The 25,268-nt window shown below is 40.8% G+C and overlaps 2 protein-coding genes across 6 annotated transcripts in view; one reads left to right on the top strand and one right to left on the bottom strand.

Moving 5' to 3' along the window:
- Positions 1-626: 626 nt before the first annotated feature.
- rbm18 (RNA binding motif protein 18) lies at positions 627-16,304 on the bottom strand. 4 transcript variants are annotated; one of them, XM_085413773.1, is made up of 7 exons: positions 16,100-16,304; positions 15,016-15,129; positions 10,419-10,545; positions 9,544-9,630; positions 5,851-5,963; positions 5,223-5,323; positions 2,286-2,423 (listed from the first exon to the last, which is right to left on the bottom strand). In XM_085413773.1, exons 2-6 carry the CDS (start codon positions 15,120-15,122, stop codon positions 5,239-5,241), a joined length of 519 nt encoding a protein of 172 aa, XP_085269899.1. In that variant the 5' UTR covers positions 15,123-15,129; positions 16,100-16,304; the 3' UTR covers positions 2,286-2,423; positions 5,223-5,238. The 4 variants fall into 4 exon arrangements, with proteins under 4 accessions (XP_085269896.1, XP_085269897.1, XP_085269899.1 ...); XM_085413770.1 differs by lacking the exon at positions 5,851-5,963 and having other exon boundaries at positions 627-2,423; positions 16,100-16,301; XM_085413771.1 differs by lacking the exon at positions 5,851-5,963 and having other exon boundaries at positions 627-2,423; positions 9,550-9,630; positions 16,100-16,300.
- A 111-nt stretch (positions 16,305-16,415) lies between these two features.
- mrrf (mitochondrial ribosome recycling factor) overlaps positions 16,416-25,268 on the top strand; it is a 28,425-nt gene continuing 19,572 nt past the window's right edge. Inside the window, exons 1-4 of one of the 2 annotated variants that reach the window (XM_085413768.1) lie at positions 16,506-16,557; positions 20,073-20,172; positions 21,023-21,199; positions 21,335-21,487. In XM_085413768.1, the coding sequence (XP_085269894.1) occupies positions 21,025-21,199; positions 21,335-21,487 (328 nt within the window). In that variant the 5' untranslated portion in view covers positions 16,506-16,557; positions 20,073-20,172; positions 21,023-21,024. Of the gene's footprint in view, positions 16,558-20,072; positions 20,173-21,022; positions 21,200-21,334; positions 21,488-25,268 lie in introns of both variants that reach the window. The other variant, XM_085413767.1, reaches the window with a different exon arrangement.

Here is a 25,268-nt window from a genome sequence, read left to right as displayed (position 1 = left end):
TTATTAAAGAGAAGACAATTTTGAGACTGAAATTAATTTAACTCCATGATTCAAAATATAATTCCGTTAATATTTTGGATAATTTTATGCCAGTTGTCGCTATGCTTGCAGTTATTTAAAGAACATAAATATTGCGATTCAAGGCATCATGTATTTATAAAATAAAACTGGTTGAAGTTAAAATTCATTAAAAAATAAGAATAAATTCGATGTTTAAGTAATAAGTTAAAAGATGTATATTAGTAGGGCAAATATTCACGATTTACAGATCTTTCAAACACAGCTGGCGCTACGTTTAAATCCACAGATTAATGTGTTTGTTTGTTTTTAATGTAAATCCTTAATACAATTATGCAAAAGTATAAAGACATATACATAAATACATAAACTATAGGAGCTGATGTAACTGAATCTAAACGCTGACAGAAACTCAGGGAGCCATTAAACAAAAGGCTGAGCTTTATAATTACAGGATATGTTTGAGCCTACAATAGTTTAGATCGATATGTCAATCATCCCGCTTTCCACAGCGGATCCATGATTATCTGTAAATCTACACTTCAGGAATTATTCCATCAAAAATGATCCAAGCGTTTAAAAAAAGAAGAAAAAAATACACCCGAATGTGTATCCATGAACTAAAAAGGATATATTTATCCAGTGGGCCCTTTATTGAAAACAGATAATTACAGGCAAGGAAAATAAAATAAATAAATAAAATAAAACAAAAATAGAATTAAAAAAAAATGCTGTAATGGATTTCACAAATGTTCTGCAGCCGCATGAATGATTTTACAGCAACAAACAAATCCCACGAAGAGCTGAGTGATGTCAAGAGGTAGGATTTGGTCCATCGGTCTGCACGAAATTGTGCTCTTCCGTCTTCTCCAACAATTAGCCCGCTGCGAGCTGTAGACCAACAGTTCCTACTTGGTAACCTCACAAAAACAGAAAAGGCCATTTGGCCAGCAAATTCAATCATCTGCCAATTAAATCCAGTTTACAGTCTCATCGGGATTTCGTCTCTTTTTTTTCTTTTTCTTTTTTTAAAAAAAATCATAAGAGCCTCAAACTCCAATAAAGAAAAAAATGCCCAATATGACAGCAAATGAAAAAAAAAATGCAGTTTATAATAAGGAAAATGTGTCCACATTAATCAGTCTTACAAAAAGGCCTACAAAGTATTGGAAGTATTTACAGGAACTGCACAAAAATAGTAAACTACTTAATATTCATCATACCAGAGTGGGAAAAGTGAGCCTCAAAAGGCTACAATAGCTAAGACTATATGATTATTGTGGATAATGTTGTTACATAGATGCTCTTTCTGGTAATAAATAAATGATTTGATCCATGATGGCTGATTTTCCACAAACAAAAACCCCCAAAACGAAAGGGTTACATGTGGTGAGGAGAGGGAGCTTTTGGGCAATGGAAACAAAATATTTTAATGGCAACAAAGAACACCATCAACATGAAAAACACAGGAGCGAAGTGATTATTTACCTTTAATGGAGAATTTTAAATAACAAGAATGCGACCAGGGATGGATCTAAATGCTACGCAAAAGTCATTAAAAACAGTCGTATAAAATTAGATCCAAGAAAAAAAACAAAACAAAAAAAAAGAACAAAGGGGGGAGAAATCAAGCGCGCCCACACACACACACACACACACACACACACACTAAAACTCGCAGTGAGAGTCGCTAAGCGGCTTGTGGCTTATTATTTTTACACTCCATTAATAGTAACCAATTAGGACAAACCGAAGCCCAACCCGCCCTCCAAAAGAAACATATTCCTTAATTAAATAATGTGATCTGGAAGTTAGAAGATGTGTTCAAAACAAAACGAGAAGCAGCGTTTACACCGCTTAACACTTTCAACTGTGTTCAATCGCTGCAAATCGTGATGAGGCAGGCCGACGAGAGGCCCGACCTGCACGTCAGCCAGGTTTGGGTCACATGTCCGGCTAAATAATGACTGATGATTCTGAGACCTGAAATAATTTAAAAAAAAACAACCCAAAACCCATTTTGGGTGCCGTCCATGATGGCTGTGGTTACTCCTTAACAGTCAGGGTTCACCTTCGAGAGCTTTTATTTTCCCCACATCGGACAGTCGAAAGTACTGAATGTGGAAACTGTTTGTGTGGAGGTGGGGGCTGAGGTGTAGACGCTGGCTTTGGGTTTAGAGAGGAAGGGGTGGGTGGCTGGGGATAGAATAAGTGGGAGGATGGGTCATCTCCTGAACTTGCGGGGCCTGCTCTGGTTGCTGTGGTGTGATTTAGAGTAGGGCTCCCAGCGTTTCCTCTCTGGCGGCTTGTTGTAAACGTAGGCAGACGGGCCTGAGTAGCTATCGTCTGGATTCTCCTCCATCATCTGGAGCTTGGCTTCGATGGCGCGGATCTTAGCACTCGTGCTGGAGGAAGAAGGAAAAAATGAGAGGAGGTGTTAGCAGCGAGGCTGGGGGGGAAATACTAGTGTTGATACTGAGTGTGAGGGACAAATAGGACTGATGTACAGACTCTGGGGGACAGAAAGAGGAGGTAATAGCAGTCTTAGTCAGAGGGGGGTGGACAGGTTTAAAATAAAATACAGAAGAATGAACAGTGAAACAGAGGACTACTTTTATTTAAATGGTGAAACAGAATTTGGAGAAGCAGAGGAGATAAGATTGTGGGGAAAAAATTGCAGTGCTTGTGGGGAGGCGGTGGGGAAATGAGGGAATGAGTATGCGCGAGAAGTAGCAAAAAAAAAAAAAAAAAAACTGGAGAGGAAAACAATAGAGGGGCCATCAGGGAAAAAAAGAGAGCTATAGTGTATATTTCCTCTCTTGTGCTGTGTGGATAGAGTGACTTTGAGGTTTGCAGCAGATAGATGAGAGGTTCCTGCACAACAACACGAAATTACTTCTTTTTTTTCAACCACGACATATTTACACAAAATTAACAGCTTCCACATTTAAAGGGTAAAAAACACTCTGCTCAGTGAGTCTGCTCACTCCGGGGAACCTAATTTGGCATTTGACCGTTTTTACACTCCATTTGTCTTATTTTAAATAGGCTGCAAATGCATTATTAATCCCCCTAAAACTGTTGTTTATGTTAAGGAAAAGATCATTGATCAGCGCACTGCTTTACCTCACAATGGTAAGGTGAATCCACCGTGAGGCCAATTGCTGAGTGTCTTCTCTTTAACATCCCATCAAAATAAAGGGTAAAAAGGCCCCAAAATAGTAAAGGAAAATATCATAGTTCAGGTTAAAGTCCAAGAGTTGCCTTTTTTTGGTTGCCAGTGGGATGTATACTCACTGAGTAGCCTGCATAAAATTCATGCTGTGTATTTCACGTTTTGCTGTGACTCTAGGCTGGATTACCTCAGTAGGAGGCGAAAACGCCACAGAGTGACTTAACAGCACTTTATTTATTTAATTGGTTGACCTGCAAGTGTGTATATGGGAATAAGGGCTGCAAATGTGGCTGCTATAATGGCATACTTTGGAGTCGGACAGAATTTCAACACTTCCATTGATGTCTTTGGAGCCAATGTGGTCTTTCAATAATTTCAGCACCACAGTTGAGTACCGTGAAGAATGTTTTATAGCAGAGGTGTCAGACATGCATCCTGGCAAAGGGTCAAATCCAGTCCTGCTGGACAGCTTTACAAAGTATCAGAATGGCTGAGGAGCTAATAATAACTCATTTTCTTTAACAAATTGCACTGCTCTTGCTGGAGAGGTGGAGCTGTGAGGATAGCTAAACTTTTTCTAAATCATAAATGATTATTTCAATCATAAATGAGTAAAATACTATTGTTTAGTTTCAAGCGTGTGCGTTTTGCGTGTTTTTTTTTATAAGATCCACTTTGATCTGTAAAATTGTAATGCAAGGAAAAACTGAGGAACATTGTTGAAATAGCTCTTTTTTTCTTCTTAAGACATCTCAGACTGTTTTTAAAATGGATGTTTCATTAAATGTGAATGTTTTCAGAAGGTACTTGGACTACACTAAAAGAAAGAGAACAGCTCTTGAGATAACATTAGGCCCGTATGCGGTCCAAAATATGTCTGAAACTTCTGTTTTTCATGTATTTGTGCTGGCTTGGTTAATTAAGGTTTAATTACAGTATGTCAGAAGATAGACGTGATCGTGGATGTAACAAAAGGTCACACTCACAGAGTGGGTGAAATGCTTCATGGGTTTCTCCAGCCCTCCCCCCAAAGTTGGATGAGTGGAAAAGAATGAATGGAAAAAAATAAACAAGTGTTTTCTACTGATTGCATTTACTTTTTTTTAAATTTTTTCCCCCATTCAGTGACCCCCTGCAAGTAGTTATAACAACCAACTGGTCACCCAGAGCTTAAGCATTCAACACCCTAACCTATGAGTGCCCACTTTCAATCAATGCATAGGTCACCGAGTGGAAGGCAACCTGCCTCCAAACAATCGCAGTCTGACTCGGACTGAGTGCAGTCACTCTCAGACAGATCGGAGAAGGCTTGCAAATAACTGCTGTTTAATTTATAACGTTGCCATCACACTGGTGTCAGTTGCAACTCGTCTGCAATTGGTCTCTTTGCAGTTGGGGACATGACTCAACTGGTTGCCAACTGGTTACAATCCTATGTAAAAGTTAATAGATAAACAGAAATATCTGAATTTCTGTTTCGGATCTATGAGGTTCTTGCTAGACTCTGAATGTAAGCAGTTGAAGTGCATTTACATTGAAGGAGATAGCACCAGATTAGCGATCTTCACCGATTTATCACAGTTAATCAGATATAGACTGCATGTGTACATGCCAACTTAATCCAGTTCAATCACAGGCTGACTGGTAGCAGACTGTCTTATTGCCATTTTATCACCTTCTCAATGCAATAAAGTTTCTCTGAGGATGGCAACTGTTATGAGGCTCAGGTTTTAGTAGTTGGAGCTCTCTCTTGTAGTAGGAGACGGTAAACTTCAGCAGCATTCTCACTGCTAGAAATTCTTTCTTAGGTTTAAGCAAGACTGACAGGTAGAGAACGAAGAAGGCAATTCGATGCCCACTGGCTCATCTTTGCACTGGGTGCCAACAGATTAGAAACCAATTCAAATCCATTCAAATACAAAAGTTCAGGCCTTCAGCTCATATGTGAACACACTCAGAGAAAAAACAAAACCTGATACAACAGCAGAAAGTTTATATGTGTGCGTGTGTGTCTGCTGTTGATGCCAACCTGAGGTGGTTGGTTGTTATGGATCCATCCTCTGTTGAACCGCTGCATGACGGTTCCAGGCTGGGAGGCATCGTCTTGTCATTACGAAAACCTTCAAACCTCTGTAAACAACATACGTGGGCAAAAACAAACAAACAAAGACCCACACAAACAATGATGGAAACGTGTATGGACAGACAGATGAAAAGAGATAAACAGAAGGAGTAAAATAACGAGTAAGTAATGGCAGAAGATACACAAGATACAGGGAAGCAGACAATCAGTGGAAGAGACTGAATATGTCCTAAAGATATAATGTGGACTGTGATATAGATTACAGCTCACAGTACACATCAATCAAACTTTAACTTTCTAAAAATTCCAATTCCTAATCATTAATATCAGTTTAACAGCATTTTACCCCTGAGATACATTTTAGGTCTAAGTTTGAACAGGGCCAAATAAAATAAGGCAGACATTTAGAAAACAACAGACCTTCTAATAAATACTAACAGCAGGTCTCTGAAGTCAGCTCCAGTTTTCTCCCACAAATATGAACATTACTAAACTACAGTATTGATCTTGTTTGTTTCCGGTCAAACAGACAGTAACCAAGCAGCAAGCAAGCACGTCCGGCTTGTAATCACACCCTAAGGGATGATCGAGGATAAAAGTGGGACCAGCTGATGAGCAACAACCAACGCGTGCACTCATTCCTTTCAAAACCACCTTCCAAACATCTCCAACAGCCAAAACTGAAACCTGTGGAGAAAAAAAAGAAAGAAAAAAGAAAAACTAAACAAAGTAACAGTCACATGATGGGTAATGATAAGCTCCAGCACTTGGCGCAGCAGTTTCCGTGTGCAGTACGTTTGGAAACCATCTGGCGAAGTTCAGCCGGTGGAAGCGAGACAGACTCACATGACATTACATGAAGTTACATAAATGCAGCAGAGCACACGCACACACATTCCTACATACAGTCCCATGAAATAAACAACATGTATAGCCAAGAATAAGAGTAAAAACAATGACCATGCAACCAGCCAGGACCCTTCCCTTCCACCTATTCCTAAAGGCATGTGGCTGGAATGCATAGAGATCTGAATGCAGCCAATAAGAGCACACTGAATCTGAAAACACTCCAAAACCTGCAAATAAAGCTAAATTTGGGTTGTTAAATTTGTTTTTCAGGAGATAGCATTTTAAATTAGGTTAATAAAACTAAATATCTAAATAACTGCACTATAATTGGCTGACAAGTGAGAAATGCATAGCAAATGTAGTTAAACTTTTGTTTTGTAAATTCATTCAGTGTTGGATGTATCACCTTACAATATGACACCAATAACTTTTACTTTCTAACAAGTAACAAGTTCACCCAACCGGGTGGTAAAATAGTTGAGGAGGTGCTGGAAATATCATGAAGTAAACTCAATATACTAAGAAGACTTCACACGCTCAGGATGAATAATCAACACGCACAAACTAAATGAAAACCGTTTATTGTTTCTGGTAAAGCAAACAAACTCAAACGAGTAACTAATGCATACATGATGCTTTAATGTAATAGATTACTTTTAAAATATCAAGTTGTTTTAAAAGTAAAAGCCTATTACACAACACGGAGTACAAACAAATAAAGCCAAGAAGAAGTGTACAAAACCGTAGTTCCTCTCGTGACCACTTGAGGTTGGCTCGAAAAAGGAATGAGACCCCAAAGACTCCCATGCTAAAATGCTCCACTTTGCAGCATTAAAAAGAAAACTTGCATACCTGGTATTAAAAAAAATAATAGTTTACCCTCAGATCAACTCCGAGTGAGGGTATTTTTTTTTACTCATCCAACTGGGTAACTCAGTTACAGGTAGGGTCACGGCAGGCGCCCTGACACAAGCATAAAGCTGATAAGTGTGTTTGTGTGTTGCACTTGCTAACTAAGCTCACTAGGATAAGCTGATAAATTAGCACTGCACCCTTTTAGCCACACAAATCATTTCATCTCCAAAGGTGGCATGCATCATAGATAAGCTTACTTATATAAGTATGGGTATAAAATACGCCATCTTTAACAGTTGCATTTGCAGGTTTGGAAATCTGAGGATTGTGGACATCCTTAAATAAATGATCATCAGAGTAATTCCCTCCATTTCAAAGCTTTAAATAAAGTCAAGATGTAAGCCTGGATGATTGGATAACTTCAACACCACCTGTCTGTGACTCACATATCCCAGCACATCACTCCTGGGTTGGACTCAATGAAGACAGGCTGGCAAAAATGTAATTCATTTTTAATTTGACCTGAGCCGGCTCCATCAGTGGAAGATTGCTCACAAAGACGGGACTGCAAAAATTAGTGACTCGCACTTCACAGACTAGTCCACTTGAAATATCAGTATACCGGCTTCACTGGAATTGGCAGTGATCTGCAATTGACCCCATTTTGTAATCTCTGTAGCTAATAAGAAACATAACCCTTGAAATTATGCATCAAACAAAGGTTAAGAAAGGGGAAAAGCGCACATATTGCATGCTTTAGAAGGAGGTTTAATGATCAGATACCTCTTAGGAAAAAGCTCCTGAGGTGATGGGTGAAGTTGAGCGTTGCGGTGCCATCTTTTTTGGAACATACGACATGGGTCATGCTTAAACCTCTAATCTTTTCCTCGCCTAAAACTCACAATAAGAAAATGTGGGGGAGTCTACAACATGAGGGAGAAAGATTGATGAACAATGTGAAGATGACTGTGGTTGAAATATTAATTTATTTTCACAAAGGTCATGATAATGGTGATGTGTGAATTCATTTCTGCCAGGAGGGAGGCAAATCCATGTCTGCAGGCTAGGCGGAGATACTCCCTGTTGTGAAACTTTAATTATAGCAATCAAGTCTAGCAGGACAGTTTGCTGGGTCACATGATCACGACCGTCCATCAACACACTGCAGCAGAGTGGAAAAATGGGGTTGCGCATATCTAGCTTACTTTAACAGAACAAAGCTTAAGAATACCAACAACATTCGCTGGAAGCCGAGGTCAACCCCAGTCTATAACCCACTGACAATTTAATTATAATTAAAAAACTAATTCCTAAAAAAACTTGCACTTTCTCTGACTCTGTTAGTCACGTATGCGGCAGAGAGGACAGCAAGATAAATATTCTCCAAGACTGTGTTTTAACTGCCTGAGCTGATAGACAGAAAATGGTATTTACTGAGAGGAACCAGCATTTACTGTATGCCTGCCATGCAGGCAAAGAGTCAAAAACCTGTTTATTCATATAAATCCTCACATTAACAAACCTGACGCTACAGTCTGGGGTCTGTTGAATCTAAGATGACCCCAACTTGACCCTGAAAAATACTGTTAATATGTCATTTTAAGCTTTAAAAGAATAAAACAATTATTAAGTTTGAGAATTATTTATATTAGCCTACACGTACTGCTAATTATTAAAAAAAAGAAGAAAAAAAAGGGGTCAGAACCAGACCCCATTCAGCTGATTATATTCACTCACTACAGTACACTAAATTATTCACAAGATTAACCGTGCTCTCCTGTTAGTATAACCTACGCTAGAGATGCTTCTTGCATGGAAGTGTTTTTACATGCAGCAGTTATGCAAGCTGCATAACTGACTTGCATAACTGGACAATAGTTATGCAAGGAAATGTTTGATTTCATAGTACCGCACCTAAAAAAGTGCATGTGAGCTAAGGCGAGTGGCAAAGATGTTGGGAGATTGTTACTTAAGTGGTTCAAGATCATTTTTATTAGTGGCACAAAAATTGTTTTTTTTGTTTTTTTTAAATGAACACTTGTAGAAGCATGAATATAAACAGCCACTACTTTTGCTTGAAACGGTTGATTGAACTGTTATTAGGTAAATCTTTGAGCAGATTTATCTCACAGCGTGTTCTCTTAAAGGCGGCAGCGTTGACCTTGACCCCCTTCTACCATGTGTTTGTGTGTGTGTAGGGCGTGATTCGTCTCTATACAGGATATCCTTTCACCCTTCGCCAGTAGGCTTTCTATTGTTAACAGACAGGCATGCTGGTTGTGCTGGGATCCCTGTGCTCTCTGTAAACTGGCTCTGACAGCAAAAACACTAAAATTAAAACCACTACTGGCGGATCATTTTTATCTTTCACCCTAAGCCAGATTGACCTCTGCCATCACATATTTTGGTGATTTCTCCCAACCCTTCGGTCATTAGAGAGCCTAACATTTTTCTAATGCACAGATCTAATATTTATATTTAGTCTCTATACCTGCAGATTAAACCCAAAATGTCAGCCACATTCAGAGCAGTATTGTATGCTGGGAGTGAGCGTGATACTTACCCTCACCTGTGCGTGCGCCCAGCGCACAACCAACTTCTTGGACAAAGCTAGCTTCCCATTTAAACACTGGATAGCCCTCTCAGCCTCCTGCATGCAGCCACAGAAACACAAACACAGAGAAAACAAGGAAGAGGAAAAGAGAGAAAGACAGAGGGGCGGCTTTTAAGTCGTGATTAAAAATCAGCTTTGATGATTGCATCCGAGTGATTAAATCATTAGTCCTCATAACAGCAGAAGGCCATAACTGAGGTGTCTGAGTGTGTGGCTGTGTGTATGAGAGGCAGTGTGAATAAATACAGTTTTATCTAATCAAATGTGCAAGTGGCTTTGTTGCTAAATTATATTAATGCAGTTCTTTATCCAAGCGTGTCTACATGTAAGTGTGTGTGAGTGTGAAAGATAAACACACACTTCCTCTGTATAATCCTTTTGGGAGGGCTTCATATCCCACTGATAGACACTAGCTGTGAAACTAGATGCTTATCTCAATCCCACAGCACGCTCCAAAACAACCTGTGAAGCTTAAACCTGCTCCCTATAAAGCCCACTTCAACAGGACACACACGCACACTGCTTCAGGTTGACTCATGAACGTTTTTACACTCAGTTTGGGTCATTTTCATAAAACATCCAACTCATAGTGGATGAAAATTGTTTCTCATCAGATCTTTAAGTTCAAATATTTTTCCTATATTGATGAAATGACTCGTTTTACAGGAGTAAAACGAGGATTTACTTTTAGAAATGATAAATCTGGTATTTCATGCATCTGAGTTTACGTACTAGTGTACAAAGCCACATTCTGTGGGTTTAAAAAAAACAAACAAACTTTAACACAACTGACATTTATATGCAGATAAACATGCTGCACGTACCTCCCTGGTGCTAAAGTTGACAAAGCAGTAGCCTCGTGGCTGTCCCTCCAAAGGCCCAGACTTGTGAAACAGGAAGTCAAACTGTTTCACTTTGCCAAACTTCTCTAACAACTTCACCAGGTGATACCTGTCGAGAGAGAGCGAGAGAGCGAAAGAGAGAGAGAGCAAAAAAAAAGTGTAAGAAAAGACTGCTCCGTAAAGACAGAAAATGGGAAATAAGAAGGCAAAATGACTTTGATATTTTGCAAAAGGGTCTCAGTCCATGCTGTATTTGGCCCCCGTAAATCTGTCAAGTGGGGCTAATGAGAATGACAGCTTTCTCTCCCTGACACCTTTTTAGCAGCAGGCCAGCTGGTGTGGCAGGCCGGTGACAGTAAATCTCTGACTGAGACAATGCTGAGGATACAGTAGCAGGACAATGAGGGAATAAAACAGAGGAAGCTTAAAATCCCCCCTGAGCACAGAGATCTGCACAAACAACCTCCACTGACTGTGCGGCGCTGCTTAGGACTACAAATGAGCATACATGTGGTCACTGAAGAGCTATGCAGTGTTTGTGAGATTGTAGGTGTGTGTGTGCGCGCGCGTTTAACCAGCAATTTGCAGCCATGGGAAAAAAACATTTCTTTTGACAGTACAGAAAAGAGCAATGAGTTCAGGGTCACTTGGAGACTAGATTCGCTGCTACACTACTGTAAATACCCCGGGGCTGATTGATTGTTTTCAACACAAACTGAGCAGCACGTGCTTTTCCATTTCGTTAAGAAGAAAATAGGAAAAAGTGTCCATCCCAAGTTCCAATATACTGACACATTCGAGATGCTGGGGTCAACTGTGTGAGTCAGGCTCAAAAAATGACTGAAATGGTGAAATCAATTAGCAAAATTGTTGCAGACTTCTTTTAAGAGTGTCAATGGACTCATGTAACTGTTTGAGGTCCAAGAACAAGTTTGAATCACTGTGAAAACTCCTCAACAAGAAACAACACATCGCCCTGCTGATTAGTCACTGAAACCACCACAGAATTAACTCCTCATGTTCCTGAGTGAAGGCAAAGAAACGGCTTTTAGCAGTCCTCACTGTATGAAAGACGACAACACCCGTAACTGTTTGCAAACCAACTCAATCAGCAGTTTACGAAAAAAAAAGAAAAGGTTACAGTTACACATTTGTATACTTTAATATTTTGTGTCAACCCAAGGAGCGTGCACATGCACAAACAGTTGAAGCCAAACATTTTCAGCAATTCGTTGATTTTATTTTTGTTTACATGTTCTTGTCTTCTGTCACAGGGGAAAAAACTGAAACGCTCGAAGAAAAGAGTCCAACAGACGCCCTCCTGTGTTCTTGATTTGGTGCCATTGCCTTGTGTGACTGTCCAGGCCTCAGAGTGACCCCAGGTGTTTTGTATAACTGTTAAAGAGAAATTAATGCTTCAGCCTTTTATTGTTTAGGAGCCTGTTATTTTTAATCCTCAAGTGGTTTGTGTGTGTGTGAGAGACCAGAAAAATGTCAATGTGCAAGTGTGCAGTGTATGTGCAAGGGACTTGATGTGGCATTCTCAGAGTGAAGCGAGGTTCTAAGCTACAGGTTGTACTAATGTCTTCTACGACTCCCTGGGGGGCTTTAGACCGACGACAGTTTCTGCTTTTCCCAGACAACACCCTGCAAGCCTCCCCATGTGACAGTGGCTCATCTAGCCCTAGATTACACTTAAGTTGTTGTTTACACTTCAGTAAACAAAAACTGTGCACTAGTGAACTATGCCGTCCTTTGAAAAAGCTATATAGTTAGACGTTTGAGCATATGTGTATTTTTAACAGAGGTTACACACTAAGAACCTTATTGGATGCTAAACCACAATGGAGAGCTCCTCCTGGGGGCTGTAAAACCCACCAGAGGAAGAGGGGAAGAGAAGGGGGAGGAAAGGGAGGGAAAGGTGAGCAAACGGAGACTAAAGTTCAGAGAGGGGATATTGATGGCAAGGTGAAAGGTGTAGGAAGAGGAGCACAAGGCAAAAGAAGAGAGGAGGTGAGAAGCCAGGTATGACAGATACAAGAGTTAGGAAACAAGAGGAGAGGAAGGAAGGGACAGGGGGGGATGTGAGTCAAGTCCAGAAAAAGATAAGACAAAAGGTTCGGTCCAGAAAAGTGCAGGTCAGAAGGGAAGAATTTGGAGAGGAGGAGCTAGGGTTTGACTGTTTGACAATGCAGCTATCTGCAGTTGTAAAGAGTAAAAGAGCGTGCAACTGACAACTAGCACTGTGACAGGAACTGTGGGATTTTTACTGAAAATTTAAAAGGGAAACAACATCATAGTTTCCCCATAACCCAATGGATATCTGAACAGGATGAAAAGCAGAAAAGGTCAATTTAATTATCACGCGTGGAATAAATTCTTCTCTCTTCATTGTAAGAGATGAACTCATAGGAAAATTTCATAATTCTCTCAACAGGGAAGCTTATAATCAAACAGAACGGTGCACAGGACTTCACACAAAATCACAGTGCTGCTTTTCACTGTATTCAAATTAAGTGTAACGTTTTACCCTGAACCACCTAAAACAGCACTGAAAACATGAAACAGAACTAAATCTCACCTAAACGCCAGCACTGAAAAATGCAACAATTTTACAAGAAGTCTTTAGGAATAGTTCTCCAGGCTTCCTGAAGGATAGTCAAAGCTCCTCTTTGGATGTTTCTGCCTTTTGTTCTGTTCTCTGTCAAATATGATCCCACACTGCTTCAGTACTGTTGAGGTCTGCGCTCTGGGGAGGCCAGTCCAGTGTTCAACTGTGTCTTTGTCTATCCAGGTATGCTTTCACTGCATTGGTAGTGTTTTTGGGAAGCCGCTGCTATTCAAATGTTTTCCAGATGGTATTGCGTTGTGGATCAAAATCAAAATGCCAAGTTTTCAGCTGATAGTTCTTTGGAAATCACCTTGCTACTGCAAAATACTGTTTCCTCCAAGTCAAACCCAATTATATTTGGCAGTGTAGATTCAACTACAGAAATTGGAACAAACTATATACTTTTGTGACAGGCTGCTAGTCACAATATACCTAAAGATACACATTAAAATTGGTTCATTTCTAAGTTGTGTGTTATGTGTAGACACAACATTGGTTCATCTAGTTTGTTAGGTGCCTTTTTAAAACTTTTCATAGGTGAGTGTTAAGTGTCATAACAAACAAAAAACATTCCTTTGGGACGACCAGGTACAAGGACTGGACTGAAGATGGGTGCAATCTAAAAAAAAAAAAAAAAATCATTCAAAGACCTTCAGAAAGCCTGGAGAACTACTGCTTAAAAAAAGACAAAGTGTGTATCACTGGAAGCAAAATATAAAGAAATCAAGTGGGGCTTAAGACTTTTGCACACTTTTGTATTTTCAAATGATCCAAGCTCAAAGAAATAAAATTTCACCCTCACAGAATAAATTACTCATGTCATCTTTTGTAATAAAATGATATAAATTAAGATTGGGGGCAGTTTAAAGTTGTATTGATTTTAAATGCTGAGAACAGTTTGTTTCAGTTCAATCATTTTTCCTTGTGGCATCAGCACCTTGCATCTGCAGGGAGTTTGGCTCACCCAGACAAACACAGGGGGTACTGCGTGCTATCCCGGAGCTAATTAATCTTCCCAATCAGCAACGGGGGCCTTGAGCATTTCTCTTGTTTTCCCTCCATACTGAGAAGTAGAGGGCCATTTAAGAAGAAGCAGAGCAGAGCAGGGAAAGGGGAAGGAAACGCCTGTCTAGACGCCCACCAGAGCTGCTGCCCGTACATTCTCCAGCAGCCCCCACAGGCGTACAAACACACCCCTCACCCCAAAAAACTACCTCCTCTTCATCACAGCATATGCAGGGATGTCTTTAGCATTCAGCAGCAAACACAAAGAAGGAGGAACAAAAAGGATTTGCATGTGATGCTCTGTCAAGACTCTTCTGGGTGTCAAAGCCTCTACCAGCTGCCACCCAAACATCACACACACACACACACACACACACACACACACACACACACACACACACACACACACACACACACAGCTCCAGGTTGACACAGAAACAGTAAACAGGGCAGGTGATTGAGGAATGATGGCTGCTCCTTAGCCGAGCAGGTCTCCGCGCTTCACTGCCTCTCTTTCACACACCCAGCCCTGTCTGCTCAGTCTCAGCTTGTGACACACACACACACTCTACACACACAGTTAATCAATCATATACGGACACACAATACATTGCCTTTCTATGGGGTAGAAGGTACAAACCAATGCCTCAGTTTCATACCATCTATTACAGTGACCACAGATCACCCACTAAAAGCCATCACTAAATGTTACTCCATATTAAAGTGGCGCTTTCGCACATTTGACGCTGAAAACGTTACATTTAACTCCTAAAAATGCTCACTATGGCACAGCTCTATTGTAATCCCAGTGGCTCTTTGACTATGAGCTCAGATCCCTGTAATCATTACTAACGGATTAAAGTGTTGTAGATAATTTACACTATCTAAAGTGATATCTGGTGGATCAATGAAGATGAAATATGAGCTTGCGTTAAAGCAGAAGCTGACTTTTTTTTTACTCACTCTGTGATTTTGGGATCAATGTTTCCTATCCACAAGCGGTTTCCATCATGGGCCGTGCTCTCTGAAATAATAGAGGCATTTTCGACTGTCTCTGCTGCCGATGACATGTGGAATCTGTGGGATAAAAGAAGCAAAAGGCAGAGTTTTTGATTATCGCAAGTATGAATTTGCATGGAGCTGAGGAGCTCAGACACTCAACAGCTGGGCGTTTGCCTCTGGAAATCTCTGGAACATGAAGGAACCTACCAGAGAAGACCTGGACACCTATTGGGCATCTGCACGCTCAACCAAATACAGATATTCAGCTAATTATACCCTCATTGAAGGAAAAATCCAGGAAAGGTCAAAAAAGTAAAGCGTCAGATAAACAGCTTCCACATTAACTGCACATAAATAATAAAGAGTCTCAAAACTTTGCCTTTCAGCTGCCCTTTATTGGACGCCACAGTTGATCATCTTCCTTCATCTGACACTATCCCAAGCATCCTCCTCTGTCACAACAACCCTCCTTGTCCTCCTTCCCTACATCCACGAACCTTTTTCTTCCTTCTGCTTGGCAGTTTCACCACCAACATGCTTTCTACGACATAGCCACTACCACGCCAATGATCTAATCTCTGAAAAGTGTCCAATTAAACAGTGAATTTTAGGGATTTTCTAATCTAACTCAGTTAATTTCATTCAATTAAAATTTAAAGCAGTTGTGTGCAATATGTGCGCAAAGGTTGTGCCGATGTATGTATTCATAACAGGGGTTTTAACTTAATCAGGAAACAGAATCAGGAAACGACGTAGTGTGGGTTACTTCCTCGCACTGTCAAATAAACACATAGTTCCTGAAAACATCTGAAAAAGCAAAACTCCGACTCCACATCTGGGAAAAGCTAAGCAAATAATCTTAGTTTAACAAACTGTACAATTCTACTCCTTAACTCCGGAACTTCTTCGGATAGATCCGCCCGGGTAGAGTTAAACCAGACACGGTTATGCAGGTGGTAACATATGTGATGAAGATGAGCTCTCAGTCACTTCGTTATAGAAGAGCAGTGGATTGCAGCAATTAGCTAAGTGAGTTTCCGTTTACCTCGTTGTTTGTCAAACTTCCTCTTCGCTGGCGAATTCTTCGAATTGATTTACCACTGATCCCACCTTCGGGATGATTCTGGTGCGTCAAAACGTCAAATTAATCATTTCCTAAACTGTTTTCGTTCTATATTAGAGACTAGGCGAGCTAGCTCTGACGATACCTCGCTACCGTCTGACAACAAAGGCGCGGGGTGATGACGTAGTTTGTTTGAGCATGCGCAGAGTCCTATGGGAGCACTCGGTTACTGTTTGGTATCGCCTATATCATTCTCCTACAACGCTTCCAGTGTCCTCTTAGTCGGTAACCCCGCCCAGTCAGTGTAACCTGTACAGATATCGAACATCTACCAGGTGGCCATAACATACAGTCTCGTGGTGATGACGAAATAGATGTCAAACGCGTTTTCCCCGATGGTTGTTGCCCAGGCTGACACGCTTCTGTGAAGACTTTTTGAAGTAAGTGTGTGTTCTGGTGCACTTTACAGTTGAGGCTTTTATTTTGCTGGGTTGTTGTTGAAATTAAGGGTAGCACTGTGCTGAACACAGTTCACTTTGGTTCAGTTTGCCCCCTGTAAGAATGGAGAGAAGTCTTACTGACCTTCTCAACCCCTCAGCTATAGAGTCGTACAGTTGGTTAACCTAAATGTGCATGGGCTTGTATGATAGCTCCCAACTGCTGTAACTGCTGTGAAATTTGCACCGAATCGTTCTGGTGCTGTATGCAGGAGCGAGTCCACAGTAATATAAAAACATATGAATTTTTAACGTCATGTTAAGTTGCGCATGTGATGTGCCCCATAGATGGCTGGGGCGCACGTTTCTTATTGATTTGTGTGTTTGATTTGATTAATTGTGAATTTACTGTTGGTGTCAGTAAAACTAGGTGATGCTGTGTCATGTTGCTCTAGTTTGTCCTCTTATAGTCGGAAAAACTACAAAATTATCACTTTCATACCCAGCTGGGTAACAGGAAGTCTGTGAAAAGGTCCATTAAAACACGTACATAAGCAATAGTTCCTGTTTTTACATATTTAGACTCACTGGATATTAGGTTCATCTTACCTGTATTGGATTGGGGGCCATTTGAGTCCAGTAAACCCACTGTCATTTTCAAGAAACCAGTGCGTTCTGGTGTTATTTGAGCTATTTGAAACTGTGCCATGGGTTGCATCATCATTGCTGATTTGAGGCAGGATGGATGCTTGCTGCAGCAGAAATCAAGACTCATCTTCCAGTCTTCTGTTGTCTAATTTTGGAGAGATTGCGTTTATTATAGCCTCGCTCTCCTGTTCTTAGCAGACAGGAATGGCACCCAGTGTGGTCTTCTGCTCCTGTAACCCACAGTGTTCGGCGCGTTGTGCACTCAGTGATGCTGTTGTCTATACCTTGGTCGTAACTAGTAGCTATTAGAGTTATTATTATCTTCCTGTCACCTTGAAGCAGTCTGACCATTTTTCTCTGGCCTCCAGAGACAGTTCAACCAGAGAACTTCTGCTGACTGGATATTTACTCTTTTTCTCTGTAGACAGAGTGTGTGGGGGAAGCAGGGATGAGACACGTGCCTTTGTCTAATTGTAAAGCCATGTCATTTAAATATGATGTGTGACAAAGCTGAATTATGAATTGTTGCTGTATAAATTGTGTTCATTATCACAGATATAACATTCTTCGTGACTTTTTTTTTCAAAATTTGGGACTTTTTTCAAAATTAAATTCACAACATGAGACAGTGTGGCAAGATATCAAACCTTATTTTAATCACGCACAGAGTGTAAAGACAAGAAGGTTTAGTCACGCATTCAATCACCCAAAATAAACAGCTGTGTGCCACTCCTGTTTTTGTACTATGATGGTTTAAAAAAAAAACAAGAAAAAAAACCACTTTAGCAATAGTAGCACTTTTGCTTCGTTGAGTAAAGCTCTGCCAGAGAACCTTTTCTCTACTCCAGCTGCACCTTTCAACACTGGGTACTAAGACTTGGTCACAAGAAATGAGTCTCCATTTCTACATTATGCTGTGGTAAAAACATATTCATCAACACATTATGCTGATTGATTGTTATATCAGTCGAACTGCAGTGCTACTATGTGATGAAATGATTAGTTTGAATTGATGGCATCCTCAAGCCTGTAACAATGTGAAGTATTGTCTGGTGCCTGCTTCTAAAATTTGGGGATCTTTTGCATTTTTGGTATTAGACAAAAAAGAACATTTGAGGAAAGTTTAGGAATTCATTACACACTAAACCAGGTGCGCTCAATGGTTTTTAATGAGAAGAAAATAATTTGTTTCGCTCCCAGCATGAACATCTTGTTTGAGGAGGCAGAGCCACGCAGAACATCATCAGATACTCTGCTGTGTTGTTCGCTGCTCAGGCTGCAGAGCGAAAGGAGAGAGAGCATGCGGGTTCACCAGCTGGTTTCTGCTGCTGGAAGACACAGGGTGTGTCTGCAGCTGCTGCCGTGTGTGTGAAATCTACAGGACGTGAGGCTACAGTATCCCACTGAACACCTGTGCCTCACTCTTTCTGCTCGGCTGGCTTCTTAAAGAGATCTGTCACCGTCCCGCATCTCGGCCTATCGTCTCTGCCACATTGTGGCGTGTCGCATCATACTTGCTGGGAAACCTGCCGGCCGTGGATGCCTGTTTTGGGCTTGTACTGGAGGTGGTGGTGTACTGTGTAGCCTAAATATTGCCAAAGGAATGAGTTTGGATGTTGGTTAATATCTGGAGTGAGCGTTGGATTGACTCCGGGGGATTAGTGGTAGCTGGAGGTATAATGGCGAACAGTGAGGTCAGTGTCATGTCTGGTTGGAGACAAACCACACCCAGTGGCTTGTTTAAAGCTCACTGTGACACAGCCTTTGACTTAAAATGTTCAATTCGGGTATTAAGACTGTTCAGACGGTGTGTTTCCCCTCACAGGTCGCAGTTATAAATACACGAGGCACAATAGAAGATGTCAGGCGGGCAGCAGTGCACCGCACGCTGTTCACAACCACTGACTGTGAAAGACAGGCTTTAGAGTCTTGTTTGTGTCTGGGGGGCTTAAATATCTCCGTGTTTTTCTGCACTTGTGTGTGCACACCGTGGGTCAGTGACACAGTTCACAGTCAAGAGCCTATTTGTGAGGTGGGGTGTGATTTGTCCATTGAAAGGCAGGGCCTGCTGTCATATTGTTGTTTTTTGGGGGGTTTTTTGAATAGGAGGTTCCTCCCTCAGGAATGCCCAGACGAGTGCGCGTGGGCTGAGATAATGGTTAGCTTTATCCCACAGATTTATGAGAAATGGCATGTTTTTAAGTGTATGAGTGTAACTGAATGTAATGTAGGTGGTAGAGCTGACTGTTGAAAGCTTCACAAAAACAGTGACGTGTGGATGGATTTATAAGAACCAACCGTCTGTGTTCTACTTCGAGAGAAACTCTGGTCAAATGCATGGGCTGTAATTCAGGTGGAAAGGATTCATTTTTTTTGGAATACCAGAAAAATAATAAACTTTTATTTATTTAGATCAGTTGATGAGTAATTTTTGAGCTGCTCTCAAGAATTTCTTATTCATAGGCTTTTATCTCTGTTTCACAACCCAAACACGCACATGATTATTCATGAAAAGAGTTTATTTCTTTTTTTTTATTATGTTCTAAGGGGATCGTGCACATTAACATGCACACCGAGACTCGTGTAAATGTGCTTTAGTTACACTGGCTGATTTTCATCTGCAGTCCCTGGCAGGTTTACAACGTTTGCACAGAGTGGGGAAAAAGAAAGACTTAGTTACACTATAAAGGTAAACGTAGTTGGCCACCTACACAAACCCACTCCATGACACTTTAAGCACACAGTTTTTGTGCTGATGTTAATACCAGAGGAGGTATGAACAGTTATCAAGACCATTCACCTTCGCACCTGCGACCAGTTTAGAATCACCTAGCAACCTAACCCCATGCGCATCTTTGGACTGTGTGCAGACACAGGAAGAACATGCAACAAAGGCCCCAGCTGGATTCAAACCCAGGATCTTCTTGCTGTGAGGCGACAGCACCGTGCTTCCTTGGCTGTGTTGCTGTGGTATTTAAAAGCTTCTATTTTGCAATAATATCACTCCACTCAGGGCTGATTGTGGAATATCTACAAGGGAAGAACTTTCACAAAGTGACTTTTTGAAACAGCGGCACCCTTTTACAGCACCACGCTCGAGCTCTTTAGAGTGAACATTTGTAAAGACAATCTGCACGGCTAGGTACTTGAATTTACACAACCGTGGCAAAGGGACTGAAAAAACCTCTATCGGATAGTGTAACATAACAGCATGTTCACAGTCAGAAACAGAGTAAAAGATCACTTATAAACCTCACAGGGAAAAAAATTAGTTACAGAACTTTGGAAAAAAATTAGATCAGATCAGCTGTTTATCAAGCAAACAGTTTATGATGTCATTATGTGCTCTCACTTAATAACAGGTTTCATTTACTTACAAAAGAGCAAATATTGATCATTCATCTGCAAGTCAATCCCTTTTATTTGATTTGAATGCTTTAATAATTTATGGAGACCGTAACAGAAATGCTACAAAGCAAATGTAGAAGATGACAGATTAGTAGGTTGCATTCATTTTGATTTAGTTGCACTTCTGTCAGAAATTATCATGCATTTACTGAGGTGCACACAGACTAGGGTGCCGTACTGTTAGAAGAAGATGAAGGCCTACCTCCTGCTGGCTGATATGAGCTATTACCTCATTTTGATTAATATTACCAGCTGTGCTTTCAACTGCTTTTCTGATTGAATTGTAGCTCTGTCGAATGTAATCACATGTTGCCCTTCCAAACTCAGCTGTATGGCATTTATCTACTTTAAAATGTTTTGTTAATTTAAACTCTTCCCCCCCCCCCCCCCCCCCCCTTTCCGGTGTCAACAGTTATGGCTTTGAATCATCTGAGCTTGCTGCGGCCTCTCCTGTGTCAGCCCCTGCTGCGACATGTCAGGTCTCCGCTCACATCCAGAGTCAGTCTTAGGCCTCTTCTGGCTCCTGACGCTTTCCACCACCCTGCTCCTGCTGTATGCATCAGGCTCTACGCCACCAAAAAGGCCAAAGGTCAGTGAGGAGATTTCTGAAGTTAACTTGTACAACTTCCATGACTCTGCTGGCACAAATGTGATGTTATTTATCTAGATAAGTCTCCACTCTTCCCTCGGCTTTTTCCTTCTTTCTCTCGTTTAATCTTCAAAGCCAAGGCAAAGGGCCAGTCAGGGAAGGTGAACATTAATTCATCTCTGGTGGAAGACATCATCAGTCTGGATGAAGTGAAGGAGGACATGACCACTGTTCTCGATTCGCTCAAAGATGACTTCACACGAAACCTCAGCATCCGAACCTCGCCAGGTAGTGAGCTTATCGTACTTTTCTTTCTTTCTTTTTTGGACTGTGCCTTTCATTCCTCTTGTTTTAGTACAAAGTTCAAAGCAGAGAACAAAGGGTTACCAACAAGGCAGATGAAGCATGAAAGCATTACCTCTAAAGTTAAAAGAAACGTTCAGACATCACTTCATGTACGTACAGTCCAGACTGAAAACATTAAGACAGTTAAACACGTGGCAGCTAAACTTTACCTGTGTGCTCGTCCAGCTTTTGTTCATGCACAGAAAAGCTCACCAGTGCCTCACATAACAAGGATATCACAAAGAGGAATCTTCCACAAAGGCCTGTGGATTCTGTGTGAAATGTGAATGGAAGCAAAATGCAGAAACAACATTTTAAAATAGAACATAGATAATATCAACTATTTCAACTGAGGAAATCTAACATTTTAAGAAAATTATTGTCTTATTTTGAATTTGAGATGTGGTTGCAGCAACAAGTCTCATAAAAGCTTTAAACTGCATTGCATCCTCTCTTCTTTTAACAACAGTCTCTAAGCATCTGGGGACTGAGGAGTCCAGCTGCTGGACTTTTGGGAGAGGAATGTTGTCCCATTTGTGTCTGCTATGAGTTTCTAGCTAAGCAGTCCTAGGTCTTTTTTGTCATATTTTTCATTTTCAGCTGGTCAAAGGTCTGAAATGCCAGCAGGCCTGTTCAGCACCGCACCCTTCTGCTACAAAGCCGTGCTACTGACTGGTTGAGATATGATGTCTGAATTGAAGCACATGTTGCTCTAAAACCATTGAGCGTTGATGGTACCTTTCCAGATGTACACGCTGCCAGTTCTGTAGGCTTTAATGCACCATCTGAGATGCTGGCTTTTAAACTGAGTACTTATAATAAGCTGGACGGTCCCTCTCCTGTGTAGTCCAGTGTCCATATTTTCCAAATAGAATTTCACATTTTTATTCATCTGACAACAGAACAGTTTTCCACTTTGCCGAACAGAGAAGATGGCAGCATTCCTGGATCGCGTTCACGTGTGGCTTCGTCTGACAGAGCTTTAACCTGTATTTGTGGCCATCACGGTGAACGGTGTTCACACACGGTGGTTTCTGAAATGTTCCTGAGCCCATGCAGTGATTTCAAAGACAGAATCATATCAGTCTTTAATCCACATTGCCTGAGAGCTTGGAGATCACAGGCGGCCAATATTAATTTTTGATGATGTCACCATACAGAGAGTCTTTTGATGATATTATGTACTGCAGATGATGTTGGAGAAACCTCTGCTCATCTTTACCACCACCAGGGAGGTTATGTTTTTGACATTCTGTCTGTAAACCCGATAGTTTGAAAGGTCTTCAATCAATTCTGATCAAACTTTGTAGTAAACGATCCATTAAAATTGAACGAGAGAGAAAGAGAGAATCTAAAAGACGATGACGATAAACAGTTAAAGCCTTGGAGAAGTCGATAGACATCATGCTGGTAATGGTGTAAATGATTCTAAGCATTTATTATTATTGTTTTCCTTCACGGGCATCTTTCCATTTACTTTTGTGCTCCTAAGCTGTTAAAAGAATTACGTCTCCCACTTAGTTCTTTTCAGATTTCTGCAAACCTGCTCGAATTACAGCTGAAACCTTAGAGTGTTTAGGTGAGCTGCATGTTTTTGAGAGGTGGGGTTGGGGCTAATTTTCATCCTAAAATGTGAAAACTTGCTCTTGTTCACATCTTTAAAGGAAAATATGTATTTATGATGAAGACAGATGAGTTTTTAGGGGTTATATTAATGCCAGAGGAAGACATTTAATGTGGTATCCATTATTTCGTTTCAGAATTAACATACTGGAGGGAAAAAATGGGTAACTGTCCAAATATAGTGTGCACAGTGTGCACTGTAGTTAACAGGGGGGCTTTTTCTTAACGTTTTTAAAACTTTTGGAATCAAAGTCTTTCTCGGACACGGCGCCAAAAGGCTTAGCATAAAGAGATCCCTATTTGATGTTACCTTGACCCCGCCTTGGCCCCTGTTTCCCCAAGTACATCCAGGTCACAGCCTTTTTCTTTTTTTTTTTTTTCCTCTCTGCATTTTAATAAATGGGGGCGCGCTCGGGGAGTCAGAGGTGGGGTGTGTAATGGAAGCTCCCCGGGGACGAGGCAGCTGCCTGAATCGGACTTCAAACTGAAATTACTTTGAATTTGTTCCACTTTTCTTCCGCACACGTATCTGATTTGCTTTTAGTGTAATATTCCTTTTTTTCTTTTTTTTTTACACAGAATGAAGACACATACAATATCATGAACCCTTCAGTGTCCAGCTTTGCTTTTCACATTCCCAACTTTTCTTTTTTCTAATCCGGTTATCACTCAATTAATTTTTGCTCTGAGTCATTTTCTGTGTGGAGCCCTGCCTCTATTACTTTTGTCTTATAATTTTCCAGTGCTTCTCAGCTTCATACTTTGTCTTTTGACTAGATAAGACCACATAAGAAATTTTTAAACCACCTTTTTACAATTTTATAACACGTTTCAGTTAAAAGTTCCCTTCATCGCTTCCTCTTTTTCCAGTCCTTTCTACCGTTTTTTTGCATCCATCCCTCTGTTCTGTCATCCTTCCTGTGTCCCCTCCCCCTAATCTATATATCCCTCGCTCCTTTCCTCTGGTCCATTCATCCCCCTCTCCTCTGTCCAGCTGGACAGTAATCCAGGGAGGCAGCAGGACTTAGAGTTGACAGCAGAGATGAGATGGTGGAATGGGATGACGTCAGCTGTCCGAGTGTATGTGTGTGTGTTGTTCATGAACCTCTCATCTGGCTCTCATTAAACTTATGAGAGTGAGTGTATGACTGTATGTACTGCTGTTTGTTGCCATGAGTCTGTACTTATGTGTGCAGCAAACACGTAGCAGAAAGTCAGACAGATAAATGCAGAGAGAGGGAGATCAGTGCTACGCCCACCATCTCATGGTCATCGCAGATGGGTAATGTGACTTGGAAACTAGCGCTGTGTCCAAGAAAACATTGTTTAAAGTAGACTTCACATTCTTGTTTCTCGCAGACGGGTAAAAACAACAAGCTGAAACATGGATATCGCCATTTCTTAAGCTTTTAATCAGCATATACTCTCATTGCGGTAATTGTAATCCGCCCAAGCTGCAATGCATGTGGACACCCGCTGCTCACATCACATGTAGGAAATCATTAAATTACCGTTTTGGAAAGAGCACGGCTATGAGGATGCACTCATTGGATGCATGTGTGTGTGTGATTGAGCTGGTTCGGAGCGTGGATCTGCAGAAATTAAACTGAATAAAAACATGTCCAGCTGTCTTTGTGAGAACTGGTTTTGGACGTCAGATTTATGAAATTTTTACAGGTTTTTGTAAAAGAGTGTTTTGGCCTGCCTCCTTTTTTTCACACTCCTTCAAAAGCCTGTTTGAGGGTGAAGACTTGGTTTTAGGGAAACTTTAGAATTAGGTTTACCGAGTTTTTCCTGGCTGAAAACGCGGCTCTGTGCTGAGACTACACACAAAAGCACATCAGTCCACATACGGTAATGAGTCTTACTTAACAGAGCTATATACATTTTCCTTTTACCCCTGGCCATTTGATAAAGAAAAGCATATTTATCCTGGAGTAAATAAAATAAAACCACTTTAAAAAGAAACGTCTGAAGTATTAATTTATCACAGCCCTGGTGATTTTCTTTTGGAAGAAGGTCAATAGAACAGAATTTTATATGCAGGAAAACCCCAGAGTTTAGTTTAGTTTAGGTTTGGACTGGAGGTCTCAAAGTTTTC

This window comes from Rhamphochromis longiceps, linkage group LG7, assembly GCF_057381845.1.
Source record: "Rhamphochromis longiceps isolate RC_006_pf linkage group LG7, R_longiceps_female_GT1.1, whole genome shotgun sequence".
Lineage (NCBI taxonomy): Eukaryota > Metazoa > Chordata > Actinopteri > Cichliformes > Cichlidae > Rhamphochromis > Rhamphochromis longiceps.
This window is presented reverse-complemented; position numbering and strand designations above follow the sequence as displayed.